The sequence below is a fragment of the Gorilla gorilla genome, chromosome 21 (assembly GCF_029281585.2).
Source record: "Gorilla gorilla gorilla isolate KB3781 chromosome 21, NHGRI_mGorGor1-v2.1_pri, whole genome shotgun sequence".
NCBI lineage: Eukaryota > Metazoa > Chordata > Mammalia > Primates > Hominidae > Gorilla > Gorilla gorilla.
In genome coordinates this window covers 13172039-13191613 of record NC_073245.2, presented here as the reverse complement: position 1 = coordinate 13191613, position 19575 = coordinate 13172039, and the positions used below count along the sequence as shown (strand labels likewise).

Sequence of the window (19575 nt, the reverse complement as noted above, 5' to 3'; positions counted from 1 at the left end):
GTTCTGAGAAGTGGGAAGGAAAGAAAGGAGCTACTAAAGAAAATAAGCAAGTGGCAGGAGCTCCTAACTTGATTAGAAAACAGGCCTAAGGACACTAGGTCCCACCCTCAGAGCTCCAGGATCGCCTGCAGGCTTCCTTTTACCTCCAGAGCAGGGTGGTTCTTCCACTCACTCTTGCCCAGTTATGAGGACTAATGGAACTTGGGAATGTAGAACACCGTAGCTTCCAGGGGCTGCATGTCATGAAGTGGAGTGACACCAAGGGACCGGATTGCGGGCTCTTCCTTTTGGTTTTCTTTCCATCCTTGTTCAATCAGCCATTCGGGATTCCCCTCTTCCTCCACTTTGCAATGCCAGTCAGTGAACTAATCATTCCTTTTTTACCTTCCCCAGCTACACAGATGTTATTGATGTTGTCCAGGCCCTGCAGACCCACCCAGACTCAAATGTCAAGGCCTCCTTCACCATTGGTGCCATCACAGCATGTGTGGAGCCCATGAGCTGCTACATGGAGCACAGGTAGATACAGGATATGGTGTGTAAGTGTACTGAAAGTGATTTGTTTCCACCCACCAGAAGAAGACAGATCTTTTGGAATGCATTAGTCACCTTGTATGTAGTAAATGCTGTTCTTTTATTAGTGCTAGGTCCTCAATAGACCCCTTTGGACTTGTAGCCAAAGAAGAGAGAGGAATTATGGAAGACAAGCTTAGCTTTTGTGAGGGAGAACTATTTCTGTTTAATAGTACATAGTAAGGACTTATGAAATACCTGCTAAATAAATGGGTGCTCCAACATGTGTGTACTAAATATTGTTAAAAAATAATTTAAGGCCAGGTGCGGTGGCTCATGCCTGTAATCCCAGCACTTTGGGAGGCCAAGGCAGGCAGATCACTTGAGGACAGGAGTTCAAGACCAGCCTGGCCAACATGACAAAATCCCATTTCTACTAAAAATACAAAAATTAACCAGGAGTGGTGGCGCACACCTGTAATCCCAGCTACTCAGGAGGCTGAGGCACGAAAATCGCTTGAACCCGGGAGGCGGAGGTTGCAGTGAGCTGCGATCGTGCCACTGCACCCCAGCCTGGGTTACAGAGCAAGCAAGACTCTGTCTCAAAAAAAAAATTTTTTTAATAAGGCGTAAAAGGACTGAAGTTGAGTATATAATCTATTTAAATATAGAAATAAGGCTAAAATTGGGTGAACATGATTATGGAATATAAGAATTTAAGTAACAAAATCAGGCAGGGCACAGTGGCTCATGCCTGTAATCTCAGCACACTTGGAAGATGGAAGGTTGGAGGATGCTTGAGCCCAGGAGTTCAAGAGCAGCCTGGGTAGCATAGTGAGACCCCGTCTCTGCCAAAAAAATAAATTAACCAGGTGTGGTAGTGAGCACCTGTAGTCCCAGCTACTTGGGAGGCTGAGGCTGGAGGATTGCTTGAGCCCAAGAGGTTGAGGTTGCAGTGAGCTGTGTTCATGCTACTGCACTCCAACCTGGGCAACAGTGAGACGCTATCTCAAAAAAAGGAGTTGACTTCCTTCACCAACTGAACAGTTGCTCCATTGTTTAAATTTTTTTTTTTCTTTGAGATGGAGTTTTGCTCTTGTTGCCCAGGTTGGAGTGCAGTGGCATGATCCCAGCTCACTGCAACCTCCGCCTCCCAGGTTCAAGCGATTTTCTTGCCTCAGCCTCCTGAGTAGCTGGGATTACAGGCATGCACCACCATGCCCGGCTAATTTTTTTGTATTTTTAGTAGAGACGGGGTTTCTCCGTGTTGGTCAGGCTGGTCTCGAACTCCCAACGTCAGGTGATCTGCCCACCTCAGCCTCCAAAAGTGCTGGGATTACAGGCTGTTTAAATTTTTTTAAGTAAAACTTTAAAAATTAAAGTAAGTAAAAGAATGCTTACTGTGTGGCAGCCTTCTGTGGACTGTGAGCACAGTGAAGTCAGTGAGTTCTGTTCTTGGGAGACTCTGGTGTGGCTGTATCTTCCCTTGTTCCAGCCCCTTTGACCCTGCTTATAGCACATGGGTTTTCCTCCTTGGAATTCTTCAGAAACTATGAGGGAGTCAGGTAAGGGAACAGGATTCACAGCCCAACCTGGTATTCACCCAGCTCATCTACCAAATTTGGTTTCAAACGGTGTGTGACTGGCTGTTGTCAGAAATCAAATAAAAGGATGAAGATTTGCTGCCACCAAGGAAATTCCGGGAGAGAAACTCCCCCAGTGTTGCGAACATCATTAATAACTGCCAGCTAGACCAGCAGCCATTCAGAAGAGTGGCTTCAGCTAGCATCCCAATTGCCAGGGAAGAAAACACAGGACCTCTGTGGTGCCAAACAGACCTGGGTCCCTGCCTTAGCCCTGCTGCCTCCCAGCTGCCTGTGAGACACTGGGCAAGCTTAGTGTGTTTAGCCATCCTAAACCCATGCCTTTCATCTGTTAGATACCTGAGGCACAGAGCAGACAGGACGACAGAGCAAGATCATGTTTGTGAACTGCCTGCACAGTGCCTTGCCCACAGGAGGAACTCCATAAAAGGCAGCTATCCCCATTAGTGTTAGCTTTCTTCCTTGAGATGGGCATTATGATGTTTTAGGAGTTCTGAAGTCCTGTGAGAATATGAGTTTTTCTCTGGAGCCTACTGCAGTGCTACAGTTGTTAAGTAACTCACACTTTGGATCAGTCACCCCCACCTCTTGCTTCACTTGTAATTCAGATGGTCAGTTTCCTGCTTTTCATTCACCTTTTGAGTTAAGAATGAGATTAAAGGAGAATTGAGATTATAGCATGTACATAAAGAGAAGCATGGCAGCTTTGGTATTAAAGGCCCCTGGTAGAGTTAGATGAGTGTAATTCTTATTTTCCCTTGAAATATCCACTTTACTCAAAAACATATGTCTTTCAAAAAAGACCAGCTCTTTCTCCATCTCCCATAGACCAAAGAGCTGGTCCTGTCCCCAGTATCCCCCCTTCCCCAGTATCCCCCCTTCAGCATTCCACTTAGAATTGGCCATGTAGGGACTTCTGTGGGGCTCCTGGTGTGGGGAGCTTTGACGGAAAGCTGTGAAGTCCCATGGCTATCCTTAGTGCTCAGTGCTGCTGCCACTTGCCTCGTCATGTGAGTCAGTTTGCTTGTCAGTGGTCCTCCTGTTTGTATGGGAAAGAATCAGTGACAACTCTGAGGTGAATGGCTTTTAAATATTTCCCCCTTTTTTCCCCCTAGATTTCTCTTTCCTAAATGTCTTGACCAGTGTTCACAAGGTAAGTAATATACTTTATTTTCAGCCTGCATGCCTTGCAAGTTCAGTAGAATTCAGCAATAGACTTTTCTTCGTGCTCTTACCTACCATTCTGAAATCTAAAGCAAACAAAATTGGTCAGAAAAAACTTTGACACCTTTACTTTTACCATATTTGATAGGCACATTTCTTCCAAGAGCTTGTCTCTTTTTTATTGAGACGGAGTCTTACTCTGTCACCCAGATTGGAGTGCAATAGCGTGGCCTCGGCTCACTGCAACCTCTGCCTCCCAGGTTCAACTGATTCTCCTGCCTCAGCCTCCCAAGTAGCTGGGATTACAAGCATGTACCACCACGCCCAGCTAATTTTTGTATTTTTAGTAGAGATGGGGTTTCACCATGTTGGCCAGGCTGGTCTTGAACTCCTGACCTCGCAGTCCGCCCACCTCGGCCTCCCAAAGTGCTGGGATTACAGGCATGAGCCACGGCGCTTGGCCTGCGCTTGTCTCTTATGGCAACAAATTGCCACAGTAATACCTCTCCTTGAGCTGGGCTTAAGTCCACCCTGGCATTCCAGCTAATATTAGTGGACTGAGTAGGTATTCCTAGCCTCTGGATCAGCAAGATCTTGATTCACTTCTGCCCCAAGAGTGCCGAGTTTGGCCCAGCGGGACCTGTCTTTCTTAATACCTCCCACCCCTATGCACCCTGGAATTTTCCGCATTTCCTTGATAACATTGAGAAAAATTCACCCATCCTGCAGGTTGCATTCAACCTTGCAATGCCCTACTACCTGACAACCCTGGAAGCAGCACTTTCTAGTCATATTATCTGTGATGTTTGGAGGTCCAGAATAAATTCTGAATTCCCTGCAGTGGTGATGAAATGCTCATTGTTATCAGGAGACATGCCTGGGGTCTGGGCTTCCTGAGCTAGTCCAGCAAGCAGAAATCAGACGGAAGAAAACAACTCAGTGTCCCCAGCACAGTTTCATCCTGCTGATCGTATTGCCAGTCCACAGGGAGCGGAGAGAACAGAGCATACCAGAGTTGTTGTCTTGGGAAACAGCTGAGCTCATGCTGCCCAGAGCAGGAGGCTGGTCCCTGGAGGGAGGAATGTGTATGTTGGGCTGCTGTACCAGGTAGTCTCAGGTCCAGCTTTCAGAGGTCCCTGTTACTTTCTAGGCACTGCACCTCAGAAACAGGATGAAATGGAGATTGGGTAGGTCCATCCACAGTATCCACCCCAGGTAGATTAAGGAGATTTTGTGGAGGTTGGGTCAATAGGATCTGGTGACAGACTAGATGTGGGGCATGTGTTGGAAAAAGAGGTATCTAGGATGACTCCTAGGTTTCTAGCTTAGGAGATTAGGAAGGTTGGTGGTACCTGTCCTTGAAATAGAAAGCACAGGAGAAAACATAGGTCCAGGAGATAACCAAGGAGGGCTGTCTCATCCTAAGATACATATTTGGAAGTCATGGTCAAAGTTAATGGCATGGACTGTAGTCAGCCAGTATCCAGATATAGAGCTGAAAAGATCAGAAGGCTAGAGATGGGGTGAGGGTGGAGGTTCCAGGACACCGAAAGAGAAGAAGCAGGGAAGAGCATTGCCTGAGACATTGAGGAAGGAGAAAAAGAGATCCACGATGTCTAATGCTGCAGAGACCTTGAGGGAAGAGCAGAGAAAAGCCCACTGGCTCTGCAAGTGAGAAGGACCCCGAAGACCTGAGTAGGAGGATCTGAGTGGAGAGGTGAGGGCTGAAGCCAGCTCCAAGTGGACCAGTGGCCAAGTGAGATACTGGAAGCCAGCAGGTGCAGATGATATTCTAGAGTGCTTGGGGCTGTAAAAAGGAAGATGGCTAGAGAATACTTCCAAGAATTGTCATTTCTGAATGATCAGTTCCTCCTTATTTGCTGCTGAGAAAGCCTGTGGGCTGCAAGGAGATACTAGGTTTGATAGAGGGGACCCCTGAGAAGGAAGGGGTAGGGTCCAGAGCCCAGACTGCCAGACTGCAAGTGAAGATTGACTCAGAGAAGCAGTGTCCTCCTTCAGAAGAGCTTTAGTTGGAAGCAGGTGAAGTTGAGGAAGTGTTTGCCTAGGGGGCAGTATTGACCATCAGGTGGTGTGCCTAGGACTTGCTGACCTGTCCAGCCTCAGGCCTGCCTTATTCTTGTAAATGCTGGAGCCTTCTTTTCCTTTCAGAGCCCCTTGTCCACCGTGTGATGATTGGCACCCTAGTGCACCTCAGCTCCTTGGCATTCTCCCTCAGTGTCCCTCTTCTTTTTTGCATAAGGAACAAGCACAGATGGTGGGGCTTCCCTGGCAGAGAGCCTTGGGGAAGTGTTCTGTTTTCATCATTGAATCAGGGGCAGCCCTGGGCTTGTCTCACAAGAGAAAAGCCCCTTTTAGTCTGAACCCTTTGAGGCCAAAACAGACTGTTCTCTCTGGCACTTGGTAGGCATGTTTCATTTATACTGCCTTCCAACTCATTGTGCAAAGACAATGTGTGTTAAACTCTGTGCTTGTGTAGAGCTAGGGGTGTGATCAGATGTGGGCTGATCACCTTCAGGCCACATATGCTGTTTTCGGAACTCCTCCAAGGGGCTCATGGAGTGACACTGCCTTGCTTCTGGGCCCATGGGACCCTGTGGACTGGCCTAACCAGGCTTGCCATGGACATGGTCTGTCTGGGGAGGGAGGAGATAAAAGGCAAGTATTTCTTTTCTCCTAGGAGATTTGGTAGCTAGCTTGGAGGTGGGATCTGCCAGCAGTAGACAAATACTTCATGTCCTAAGGGAGCATATTTCCTCCCTTTGCTCCTGTTCATGAGTCAGGCTACCCGATTCATAAGAGATTATTTTCCAGTTAGAAAAGGACTATGTTGCAGCCCCAAGACAATGTGTATTATAGAAATCAAAGGACTAAGAAATAATCTCAGTGCTTAAACAGCAAGTAAGACTCATTATAATGCTGGTGTGAGAGCAGAGTGGAGATACTTTACTGTCATGGCCTGCTTTTAAAAGCATCTGTAGATAGAAGAAGTTACCTTTGTTTTCTGCTGGGCTTCTGGAATACTTTAGCCCAGACTGGGATGGTCAGCCAGACAATAGGGATGTTTCTCTGCTCTTGGGAATAGGATACGCCAAGCTGTCTGCTCGCTCACAGCCCAGACTGGTGAGACCTTGGCCAAATCTGGCTGTCCACTCCTTGATACAGAACAGAAGGAAGCTCCTGGCCCAAACAAGGTGGAACCGCTCACTGTGGCCTGTTCACCCTGTGCTCCAGATAACTGCTGTACCTGCCTCACAGATGGCATTTCCTCTTGGCAGGTGGCAGTTTACATAGCTGGCCTAAGGAATGCTGGGGATAATCCTCTTGCTTGTTTCCCTATAAAGCAAAGCCCCTTTTCTGTGCCCAGTTCCTGACCTAGAATCCCAACCCCACAAGCTTTGTCCATATGGTACATGTGCAGCAGACAGGACTTTGTACAAGTTGTGTCTGTCAGAGACCCAGATCCCAGCCTTTTCTTGGGCAGGCCAGGCCTGTGCTTGTGACCCTGGTGCACCACTGTTCATATGGCCACATTTGCGCTAGTCTGACACTTTGGTTTCTTTTGCCCAAGAAGATACCAAACAGAGTCCTAGGGTATTTACAGATCTTCCCTCAACCTTTGCTGGCTCTTCACTGCCAGACCCGCCAGAGCTCTTCTTGCCTTCCACCCTGGGAATCTGGCAGGCCCTTTGTAGGATATGGCTCCCATGTCTGCCATCTCTAGAATGTGCTGAGCCTTCTAAGATCCTGCTTGCCTCCCCACTGTGCCCCATTTTGGACTTGGCCTCCTGACTTTGCCTTACTCAGTTTCCAGAGGCCCTACTTTCTGTGGCTGTACCAGGGCATGGGATTCTGGCATCAAGCTTTCCAGGCTGGCTTTGCTGCCTCATCTGCAGCCTCCAGAGTGCACTGCAGAGTGACCTTTCCAAATGGCCATGCGAACACAGGTACCAAAGACTAGAGGCAGGGGACCAGGGGTCCTGGAATCTGCCTTCAAACTGTTGCTTGCCCCTCATGTAAATCACCAATGTCACCTTGGTTAGAGGTTTTTCTGACGCTGTTTTAGGAGTTTCATCTTAATATTAAAGCTGCTTAACAGAAAGGGTATGTGAGGAACCCTTTCAAAATAGAATAAACAAGATGTTGATGAATTCTTCATTTGAATTGGTTTAGTTATGTGCTGTTACCACAACTAGGTCATCCACAAAGACCTTGAGGATAGAGGTGGTGGTGGTGGTGGTTGTTGTTGAGACGGAATATCGCTCTGTCACCCAGGCTGGAGTGCAGTGGTGCAATCTCAGCTCACTGCAAACTTTGCCTCCCGGGTTTGAGTGATTCTCCTGCCTCAGCCTCCTGAGTAGCTGGGATTACAGGCACATACCACCACACCTGGCTAATTTTTGTATTTTTAGTAGAGATAGGATTTCACCATGTTGGTCAGACTGGTCTTGAACTCCTGACCTGGTGATCCACCTACCTCGGCCTCCCAAAGTGCTAGGATTACAGGCGTGAGCTACCACACCCAACCAGAGGATTTTTGTTCTTGTTTTTGTTTTTGTTTTGAGAGAGAGTTTCACCCTTGTTGCCCAGGCTGCAGTGCTATGGCATGATCTCGGCTTACCACAACCTCTGCCTCCCTGGTTCAAGCAATTCTCCTGCCTCAGCTTCCCGAGTAGCTGGGAATTATGGGCGCCCGCCACCACGCCCAGCTAATTTTTTGTATTTTTAGTAGAGACAGGGTTTTACTATGTTGGCCAGGCTGGTCTCGAACTCCTGACCTCAGGTGATCCACCCGCCTTGGCCTCCCAGAGTGCTGAGATTACAGGCATGAGCCACTGTGCCTGGCTGAGGATAGAGGTTTTGAATGCTTAAGAAAAGTGAGCTGGGCACAGTGGCTCATGCCTGTATTCCCAGCACTTTGGGAGGCCAAGGCAGGTGAATCACTTGAGCTCAGGAGATCAAAACTAGCCTGGACAACATGGCGAAACCCTGTCTCTACAAAGAATGCAAAAATTAGCTGGGTGTGGTAGCACATGCCTGTAGTCCCAGCTACTTGGGAGGCTAAAGTGGGAGGATCACTTGAGCCCCAGAAGCAGAGGTTGCAGTGAACCAAGATCGTGCCACTGCACTCCAGCCTTGGGTACTAGAGCAAGACTCTGTCTCAAAAAAAAAAAGAAAAAAAGAAAAGAAAACGTGATTCTGTATATTCCTACATATTTGTACTTGCATGCCTAGACCATCTGAGGAAGTATACCCAAACACTAGTTATCAGTGGTTGCCTCCAAGAGGAGAACTGGGGCTTGGTGAGCCCCAGGAGGAGGAGGGAGGAGGAAAAAAAAATTTTTTTTTTTTTTTTTTTTGGGATGGAGTCTTGCTCTGTCCCCCAGGCTGGAGTGCAGTGGTGCAATCTCGGCTCACTGCAAGCTCCACCTCCCAGGTTCATGCCATTCTCCTGCCTCAGCCTTCTAAGTAGCTGGGACTACAGGTGCCTGCCACCGCACCCGGCTAATTTTTTGTATTTTTAGTGGAGGCGGGGTTTCACTGTGTTAGCCAGGATGGTCTCGATCTCCTGACCTCATGATCTGCCCACCTCAGCCTCCCAAAGTGCTGGGCTTACAGGCATGAGCCACCACGCCTGGCCGAAAATTTTTACTTACAGATACCTCAGAAGAGTAGGTCTCGTCTCAGAACCAAGGAATGAATCCAAAATGGTCCGTAAGCACTTAGGAAGCAGCTTCTGTGCTTAGCAGGCAAGTCGTAACTCTGGAATGTCTTTGGCCCCAGGCACATACCTTAGCCTTTGTATGGGCCCTTTCCTCATTGTCACAGGTGACTATTGGCATGCACGCTCCTAAGCCCTGTTCCATGATCTTGAATGGAATGCATCCAGATGGATTTGTGAGGTTAGATTCAGTCTTGAGAGTTTGGGGACACTTTTTTCACAGGTGTTACTGGTAAGAAGAGGAAGGAAGAGACTTAGAGGCAGGGGGTCAGGGGTCCTGGAATCTGCCTTCAAACTATTCCTTGCCCCCCATCTAAACCACGAGTGTAGCTGCCTTGGCTTGTGGAAATTGTATGACTTAGTTTCCCAGTGGTTGATATGGCCAAGACCCAATGCCACAGCCACTGACAGGCCCCTCTATGTACAGGGAGAAGTCTAATTCTCAGGCTGATGCTTAATTGACAGTGCTGATGGTGGTAGTGGTGGAGATGATAGATTGTATTTCATGGATTCTTACTCTCTGTAGGCCCTATGATAAGCCTAGGTTTTATTGATAACCTAGAGTGATGTGTTACGGTTCCCATCTTACAGAAGAAGATATCTGGTTTCAGAGAGAAAGTAGAGCAATTTGTCTAGTATCACCCATTAGTAATTAGCAGAACTCAAAATTCAAACTCAGGTTCACCTGGCTCTAAATGCCTTAGTCTTTACATTATGGTAGCTTTTCCCATAGAGGAAGAAGATAAATAATCTAAGTCCAGGCCAGGCGCAGTGGCTCACACCTGCAATCCCAGCACTTTGGGAGGCCAAGGCAGGTGGATCACCTGAGGTCAGGAGTTTAAGACCAGCCTGGCCAACATGGTGAAACCCCATCTCTACTAAAAATACAAAAATTAGACGGGTGCAGTGGTGTGCGCCTGTAATTCCAGCTACTCAGGAGGCTGAGGCAGGAGAATCGCTTGAACCCGGGAGGTGGAGGTTGCAACCAGCCGAGATCACACCACTACACTGCAGCCTGGGTGACCCAGTGAGACTCTGTCTCAAAAAAATAAAATAAAAAAAAAGAATATAAGTCCTATGTTTTAAGTGCCACCTGTGTTATTCAAAAGAACTTTTTTTCTTTTTTTTTAGTTCAGAGAAGGGGAGAGAGCAGGGTGGCATGAGGGGAGGACTAGGATGATAAAATGTTAAGAAAGATTTGAAGGAAGATGTAAGCTTTACCAAAATTAAAAAGTAAAGGGAGTAAGTGGGGGGAAAAGGTGCAGAACAGTGTAATGTGTCACTACTTGTGGAAAAAATTATACTCAACACTTTTGTATATACTCAGCAGATCTTCTGGAAGAAGAGGTAAGAATCTGATAACTGCAGTTGCTTCCAGGGCAGGGAATTTAGGTGTCTGGACAGGAAAGGAATTATTTTATTTTCTTTGTGAACCCTTCTGATATAAATTAGATGTTTGTCCCCCCAAATCTCATGTTGAAACATAATCCCCAGTGTTGAAAGTGGGACCTAGTGGGAGGTGTTTGGGTCGTGGGGGCAGATCCCTCATGAATGGCTTGGTGCTGTCCTTGTGATAGTGAGTGAGTTCTTACTCCGAGTTCACAGGAGACCTGGTTGTTTAAAGGAGTGTGGCACCTCCCCCGCCCCTTCTTGCTCCTGCCCTCACCACTGTGGTGTGCTGGCTCCCAGGCCTTCTACCATGATCTTAAGCTTCCTGAGGCCTCCCCAGAAGCCGATGCCAGCGCCACGCTTCTTGAAAAGCCTGCAGAACCTTTAGCCAATTAAGCTAAAGGTTCTTTATAAATTAGTCAGCCTCAGGTATTTCTTTACAGCAACCCCAAAACAGCCTGACACACTTTCTATATGTTCTGAGTTTCGCCCTCAATAACTGAGTACAGCTAATTTTTTTAACTTAACACTTGACTGAAGTAAATAGTATCAGTATAGAGTCTTCATTACTGAATATTCATTACTTAGGATTCTGCAATTACAAGGTCACTTAGGAAAGCAGAAATCTCCATAATTTAGAGATATTCACTTAAGAACTATTCATTTATAAACTTACTCTCACCGGGCGCGATGGCTCACGCCTGTAATCACAGCACTTTGGGAGGCCGAGGCGGGTGGATCACCTGAGGTCAGGAGTTCGAGACCAGCCTGACCAACATGGAAAAACTCCATCTCTACTAAAAAATATAAAATTAGCCCGGCATGATGGTGCATGCCTGTAATCCCAGCTACTCGGGAGGCCGGGAGTCTGAGGCAGGGGAATCACTTGAACCCAGGAGGCGGAGGTTGTGGTGAGCCGAGATTGCACCATTGCACTCCAGCCAGGGCAACAAGAGCGAAACTCCATCTCAAGAAATAATAATAATAAAAAAATAATAAAACTACTCTCTATTAGTAAATGGGTTGATGATGAGCATTGAATCTTTTTTAAGTATAGAATTATAACACCTGTGAGAATTCTGTTACAAAATAGAATATAAATGTTGAAAGCCTATCTATGAAATTATATTTTACAAAAAATTGGCAGAGGAGAGATACTCTTTATATCTTTCAGAATGGGAGATTGATAAAGTTTAAAGCTATTAAATCAAGTTATAAAGGGTTAAGTATACTCTTTAAAGATATAAAAGTGACCACTAGAGGAACTGAAAATCCTAATGAAGCTGGGTGCCGTGGCTCACGCCCGTAATCCCAGCACTTTAGAGGAGGCCAAGGCATGAGGATCACTTGAGCCCAGGAGTTTGAGACCAGCCTGGGCAACAAAATGAGACCCAGTGTCTAAAAAAAATTAAAAAATTAGCCAAGCATGGTGGCACGCACACCTGTGGTCCCAGCTACACAGGAGGCTGAGGCAGGAGGATTGCTTGAGCCCAGGAGGTCAATGCTTCAGTGAGCCACTGAATATATAAATATATATAATATGTAGACTTCCTTTGGTTCCTGATTCAAAAATTATTAACTAAGAAAACATTTATAAGACAGAGAAATTTGAACACAGAGTGGATTTTTTTATATTAAGGAGTTCATTGTTAATATTTTTAGAGTCCTTATATTATGGAAATTCACATTGAAGTATTTTTGTTTGAAATAATTGGGTATCTGGGATTGACTTCAAAATCATACAGTAGGGGAGCCGGGGATGAGCTGGGTGGAGTGTAGATGAAATACGATTAGCTGAGTGTTGGTAGTTCCTGAAACCAGGTGATGGGAGTTAATTCTACTATTTTTCTAGTTGTGTATGTTTGAAATTTTCTACAATATTAAGAAGTACAGCTGGGTGCGGTGGCTCACACCTGTAATCCCAGCACTTTGGGAGGCCGAGGCAGGCAGATCACGAGGTCGGGAGTTCGAGACCAGCCTGACCAACATGGAGAAACCCCATCTCTACTAAAAATACAAAATAAGCTGGGCATGGTGGCGCGCACCAGTAATCCCAGCTACTTAGGAGGCTGAGGCAGGAGAATTGCTTGAACATGGGAGGTGGAGATTGTAGTGAGCTGAGATTGCAACATTGCACTCCAACCTGGGCAACAAGAGTGAAACTCCGTCTCAAAAAAAAAAAAAATAAATAAATAAAAATTATTGAATAACAAAAATGCAAAATAAATAATCTTATATCTTATATATGCGCTATGATTATAACTGTGTTAAAGTAGGAATGAATATGGAAGGGGTATTATAATTATCTTGGGGTGGTGAAGGGTGGTAAGTTTCCTGATTTCCAAATTCTCTGTGGTCCTGTGAATTTTACTTCTGTATTTTCACCAAAAGGTTGGGAGTGATCATGGCCCACCCTGCAACCTCTTCTTACATGGGCCACCCTTTCTTACCACGTGACTAAAATCTGTTAGCATTTACCTTAGAATCATGTGACTCCCTGTGCACAGTATCTTGGCAGTGCACTCTTTGAGGATATAATGAATAACCCCTGTTATATGGTGAGTTTTTGATAATTGTGTTGTTCTGAACTGGTGAAGGTAAATGGCACCAGTTCCTGATGATGCTAAATACAGAAGGTGTGAAAAGGCCCTTTGACTAAGAACTCCAAATATCAGCTAGATACCAGAATTAAAATAATAGAGGAGGCTGGGTGCAATGGCTCATGTCTGTAGTCCCAGCAGTTTGGGAGGCTGAGGTGGGCTGATCACCTGAGGTCAGGAGTTCGAGACCAGCCTGGCCAACATGGTGAAACCCCGTCTCTACTAAAAATACAAAAATTAGCCAGGTATGGTTGTGGGTTCCTGTAATTCCTGCTACTCAGGAGGCTGAGGCAGGAGAATTGCTTGAACCCTGGAGGCGGAGGTTGCAGTAAGCTGAGATCGCACCACTGCACTCCATCCTGGGCAACAGAGTGAGACACCGTCTTAAAAAAAAAAAAAAAAGATAGAGGAAGTTAGGGGTTAGGTAGTAAGGCAGCTACAGACTTGAAGCTATTCATTCCAAGAGGTGGCAGTGCCGGGAAGTGGGAAGAGAATGATAGCTGTGTATGTTGGTGTTGGGGTGTAAGGGTTGTCTCCATCAGGAGACTACTGGAAGGCATGATTAGGGGATGGAGCAAGGGCTCACGTTTGTGTGAGCCTTCACCCCTAACCAGGACTGTGAAGGCTAAACTGTCCTTGGTTTTATTCCCAGGCTTGGTGAGTAACGTGGTATTCACCAGTCACACCACGGAGCAGCGGCACCCTCTCCTTGTTCAGCTGCAGAGCCTCATCAGGGCTGCCAATCCTGCTGCAGCCTTCATTCTTGCAGAAAATGGGATTGTCACCAGGTAATCTATAGATTCACTCTGCAAGACCAGTTGCTTTCTCAGATACAGCACTCTGTCTGTGGCGCACAGAGTCTTTCTACTGTATCTAAGACCTAAACATTTGGAGAAGTCAGTTTTTGAGCCAGGTGCGGTGGCACGCACCTATAGTCCCAGCTACTCGGGAGGCTGAGAAGGGAGGATCACTTGAATCCAGGAATTGGAGGCTGCAGTGAGCTATGATTGTGTCAGTGCATTCCACAGCCTGAGAGACAGAGCAAGACCCCATCTCTTTTTTTTTTTTTTCTTTTTCTTTTTCTTTTGTCTTTTTTATTGATCATTCTTGGGTGTTTCTCGCAGAGGGGGATTTGGCAGGGTTACAGGACAATAGTGGAGGGAAGGTCAGCAGATAAACAAGTGAACAAAGTTCTCTGGTTTTCCTAGGCAGAGGACCCTGCGGCCTTCCGCAGTGTTTGTGTCCCTGGGTACTTGAGATTAGGGAGTGGTGATGGCTCTTAACGAGCATGCTGCCTTCAAGCATCTGTTTAACAAAGCACATCTTGCACCGCCCCTAATCCATTCAACCCTGAGTGGATACAGCACATGTTTCAGAGAGCACAGGGTTGGGGGCAGGGTCACAGATCAACAGGATCCCAAGGCAGAAAAATTTTTTCTTAGTACAGAACAAAATGAAAAGTCTCCCATGTCTACCTCTCTCTACACAGACACGGCAACCATCCGATTTCTCAATCTTTTCCCCACCTTTCCCCCCTTTCCATCCCACAAAACCGCCATTGTCATCATGGCCCGTTCTCAATGAGCTGTTGGGTACACCTCCCAGACGGGGTGGTGGCCGGGCAGAGGGGCTCCTCACTTGCCAGTAGGGGCGGCCGGGCAGAGGCGCCCCTCACCTCCCGGACGGGGCGGCTGGCCGGGCAGGGGGCTGACCCCCCCCACCTCCCTCCTGGACGGGGCGGCTGGCCGGGCAGAGGGGCTCCTCACTTCCCAGTAGGGGCGGCCGGGCAGAGGCGCCCCTCACCTCCCGGATGGGGCGGCTGGCCAGGTGGGGGGCTGAACCCCCACCTCCCTCCCGGGCGGGGTGGCTGGCCGGCGGGGGGCTGACCCCCCCACCTCCCTCCCGGACAGGGCGGCTGGCTGGGCGGTGGGCTGACCCCCCCACCTCCCTCCCGGACGGGGCGGCTGGCCGGGCTGAGGGGCTCCTCACTTCCCAGTAGGGGCGGCCGGGCAGAGGCGCCCCTCACCTCCCGGACGGGGCGGCTGGCCGGGCGGGGGGCTAACCCCCCCACCTCCCTCCCGGACGGGGCGGCTGGCTGGGCAGGGGGGCTGACCCCCCCACCTCCCTCCCGGACGGAGCGGCTAGCGGGGCAGAGGGGCTCCTCACTTCCCAGTAGGGGCGGCCGGGCAGAGGCGCCCCTCACCTCCCGGACGGGGCGGCTGGCCAGGCGGGGGGCTAACCCCCCACCTCCCTCCCGGACGGGGCGGCTGGCCGGGTGGGGGGCTGACCCCCCCACCTCCCTCCCGGATGGGGCGGCTGGCCGGGCGGGGGGGCTCCTCACTTCCCAGTAGGGGTGGCCGGGCAGAGGCGCCCCTCACCTCCCGGACAGGGCGGCTGGCCGGGCGGGGGGCTGACCCCCCCACCTCCCTCCCGGACGGGGCGGCTGCTGGGCGGAGACGCTCCTCACTTCCCAGACGGGGTGGCTGCTGGGCGGAGGGGCTCCTCACTTCTCAGACGGGGCGGCTGCCGGTCGGAGGGGCTCCTCACTTCTCAGACGGGGTGGTTGCCAGGCAGAGGGTCTCCTCACTTCTCAGACGGGGTGGCCGGGCAGAGACGCTCCTCACATCCCGGACGGGGCGGCAGGGCAGAGGTGCTCCCCACATCTCAGACGATGGGCGGCCGGGCAGAGACGCTCCTCACTTCCCAGATGTGATGGCGGCCGGGAAGAGGCGCTCCTCGTTTCCTAGATGGGATGGCAGCTGGGCAGAGACGCTCCTCACTTTCCAGACTGGGCAGCCAGGCAGAGGGGCTCCTCACATCCCAGACGATGGGCGGCCAGGCGGAGACGCTCCTCACTTCCCAGACGGGGTGGCGGCCGGGCAGAGGCTGCAATCTCGGCACTTTGGGAGGCCAAGGCAGGCGGCTGGGAGGTGGTTGCAGCGGGCCGAGATCACGCCACTGCACTCCAGCCTGGGCACCACTGAGCACCGAGTGAACGAGACTCCGTCTGCAATCCCGGCACCTCGGGAGGCCGAGGCTGGCCGATCACTCGCGGTTAGGAGCTGGAGACCAGCCCGGCCAACACAGCGAAACCCCGTCTCCAAAAAAATACGAAAACCAGTCAGGCGTGGCGGCGCGCGCCTGCAATCGCAGGCACTCGGCAGGCCGAGGCAGGAGAATCAGGCAGGGAGGCCACAGTGAGCCGAGATGGCAGCAGTACCGTCCAGCTTCGGCTCGGCATCAGAGGGAGACCGTGGAAAGAGCGGGAGAGGGAGAGGGAGAGGGAGAGGGAGAGGGAGAGGGAGAGGGACCCCATCTCTTTTAAAAAAAAAAAAAAAAAGTAGGCTGGGTACAATGGCTCATGCCTGTAATCTCAGCATTTTGGGTGGTTGAGGTGGGAGGATCTCGAGTCAGGAGTTTGAGACCAGCCTGGACAATATAGTGATACTCCATCTCAAAAAAGAAAAAATATATTGGAAAAAGAAAAAAAACAGTTTTTGAAGTGTTTTTTTTTTTTTTTTTGAGACGGAGTCTCGCTCTGTCGTCCAGGCTGGATTGCAGTGGCGCGATCTCGGCTCACTGCAAGCTCTGCCTCCCAGGTTCACGCCATTCTCCTGCCTCAGCCTCCTGAGTAGCTGGGACTACAGGCGCCCACCACCACGCCCGGCTAATTTTGTTTTTGTATTTTTAGTAGAGATGGGGTTTCACCGTGTTAGCCAGGGTGGTCTCAATCTCCTGACCTCGTGATCCGCCCGCCTCGGCCTCCCAAAGTGCTGGGATTACAGGCGTGAGGCACCACGCCTGGCCGAAGTGCTTTAGATGCTCTGTAAAAATCACCAAGAAGACCCCATCGTGTACCATTTTGAGGCATTTTGTTTTGATACATTCACATTCTCATCCATTGAAGGATGGTAGCCAAGATTCTCTTAACATCCTTGTATTAAAGTGTGAAAGAAATGGCATAGAGAACGTAGAGAAGGGTCGGATGTGATGGCTCAACCTGTAATCCCAGCACTTAGGGAGCCCAAAACTCCTTACAGGAGTTCAAGACCAGCCTGGGTAAAATAGTGACACTCTGTCTCTACCAAAACAGTTTTTTAAAAAAACAGCCAGCATGGTTGTGCATGTCTGTAGTCTCAGCTACTCAGGAGGCTGGGCAGGAGGACTGCCTGAGCCCAGGAGTTCAGGGTTATACTGAGCCATGATCACACCATTGCACTCCAGCCTGAGCGAAGTAGTGAGACTTTGTCTATTAAAAAAAAAAAAAAAAAGTGGCCGGGTGCAGTGGCTCACGCCTGTAATCCCAGCACTTTGGGAGGCCAAGGCAGGCGGATCACAAGGTCAGGAGATTGAGACCATCCTTGCTAACACGGTAGAACCCCACCTCTATTTAAAAAAATACAGAAATTAGCCAGGCGTGGTGGCAGGCACCTGTAGCCCCAGCTACTTGGGAGGCTGAGGCAGGAGAACGGCGTGAACCCGGGAGGCAGAGCTTGCAGTGAGCCAAGATCGCACCACTGCACTCCAGCCAGCCTGGGCAACAGAGCCTCTGTCTCAAAAAAAAAAAAAAAAAAAAAAAAGTAACATGGAGATATTATCTCTGTACTTCACGGACTTGGGTTCAAATTACAAACTAAAAATAGAGAATTAGTGATTTTGTATGTGTACACACATATACAAGGAGAAAACACCTGGTTATATAGCTGTTTTGTTTGCTCAATTCAGATAAAAGGTTATATACCTTTTTAATGTAGTTTTGACTTTTGAACTATGTAGATATTTTATGTATTCAAAAATTAAATAAATGAGGGAAAAAACTAAATTAAATACAAACCAAAAAAAGTGAATCTAGGCCGGGTGCAGTGGCTCACGCCTGAAATCCCAGCACTTTGGGAGGCCAAGGCAGGCAGATCAGGAAGTCAGGAGTTCGAGACCAGCCCTACCAACATGGTGAAACCCTGTCTCTACTAAAAATACAAAAATTAGCTGGGCATGGTGGCGCATGCCTATAATCCCAGCTACTCAGGAGACTGAGGCAAGAGAATCGCTTAAACCCAGGAGGCAGAGGTTGCAGTGAGCCAAGATCGTACCATTGCACTCCAGGTGGGCAACAAAGAGAAACTCCATCTCAAAAAAAAAAAAAAAAAAAAGGGGGGGCCGGGCACAGTGATTCACGCCTGTAATCCCAACACTTTGGGAGGCCGAGGCGGGCGGTCAGGAGTTCAAGACCAGCCCAGCCTGGCCAACATGGCGAAACCCCACCTCTACTAAAAATACAAAAAATTGGCCAGGCGTGGTGCCAGGCACCTGTAGTCCCAGCTACTCAGGAGGCTGAGGCAGGAGAATTGATTGAACCTGGGAGGCGGAGGTTGCAGTGAGCCAAGATCATGCCATTGCACTCCAGCCTGGGCAACAAGAATGAAACTCCATCTCAAAATTAAAAAAAAAAAAAAAGTAAATCTATCTGTATATCAAAGTAATAACCACACCAAGAAAAGTATTTAATTCAAGTAACTTTTGAACGTAATCCTCTGCTGGAACCCTGGTTCTAAACAACATCACTGATTGAAGAGAGGAGATTATGAATATGAAATGGGGAAGATGAAGAAAAACCCTTCAAATATTTATTTTATTTTATTTAGACAGAGTCTTGCTCTGTCACCCAGGCTGGAGTGCCGTGACATGATCTCAGCTCACTGCAACCTCCACCTCCTGGATTCAAGTGATTCTCCTGCCCCAGCCTCCCTAGTAGCTGGGATTACAAGTGCACACCACCATACCCGACTAATTTTTCTATTCTTAGTAGTGGCAGGGTTTCACCATGTTGGCCAGGCTGGTGTTGAACTCCTGGCCTCAAGTGATCCACCCACCTGAGCCTCCCAAAGATCAAATGTTGATTTGAATTGGAGATTCAATATAAATTCATTATTTTTAAAAATGTATATTTCCTACCATTTTCCTTTGAAAGGGACCAGAATAGTAATACCACAGTTGCAGCAAATACGCTTACCTCTGTATCTTGGTTTCTAAGTACCAGTCCCCACTACAAGGTACCAGGACTCCTTGGAGAATTAGCTGACTGCATGCCTAGGTCAAGGAAAGTACAAGGTGAGCCTGGTCCATTTTATGCCAATAAAGCAAGGAAGTACTCAAAGATTAGTGGAGATGTGTCAGAAGGATATGGGAAGTAGCTTAAGAAGTTCCTGCTAGTCTAATTTGGGACAATTTGGGGATAAGAAAGAACCATGATAATACTGGAACTATGGATTACAACACACGGAATAAAATGTGGGTCCACAGTGATCCTCAAAAACAAAAGTGGGGCCAGGCACGGTGGCTCACACCTGTAATCCCAGCACTTTGGGAGGCCGAGGCAGGCAGATCACCTGAGGTCGGGAGTTCGAAATCAGCCTGACCAATATGGCAAAACCCCATCTCTATTAAAAATACAAAATTAGCCGGGCATGGTAGCGCATGCCTGTGATTCCAGTTACTCAGGAGGCTGAGGCAGGAGAATGGCTTGAACCCAGGAGGCAGAGCTTGCAGTGAGCCGAGATTGCACCAT

General features: G+C 48.6%; 1 protein-coding gene across 4 annotated transcripts in view; it reads left to right on the top strand.

Annotated features, from left to right (window-relative positions):
* Positions 1–19575, top strand: part of DNAAF9 (dynein axonemal assembly factor 9) — a 162265-nt gene that overhangs the window by 125516 nt on the left and 17174 nt on the right. For all 4 annotated transcript variants that reach the window (XM_031004883.3, XM_031004884.3, XM_055372473.2 and 1 more), the window contains 3 exons: positions 394–519; positions 3233–3270; positions 13663–13798. In XM_031004883.3, coding sequence (XP_030860743.3) covers positions 394–519; positions 3233–3270; positions 13663–13798 — 300 coding nt within the window. The remainder of the gene's footprint in view (positions 1–393; positions 520–3232; positions 3271–13662; positions 13799–19575) is intronic.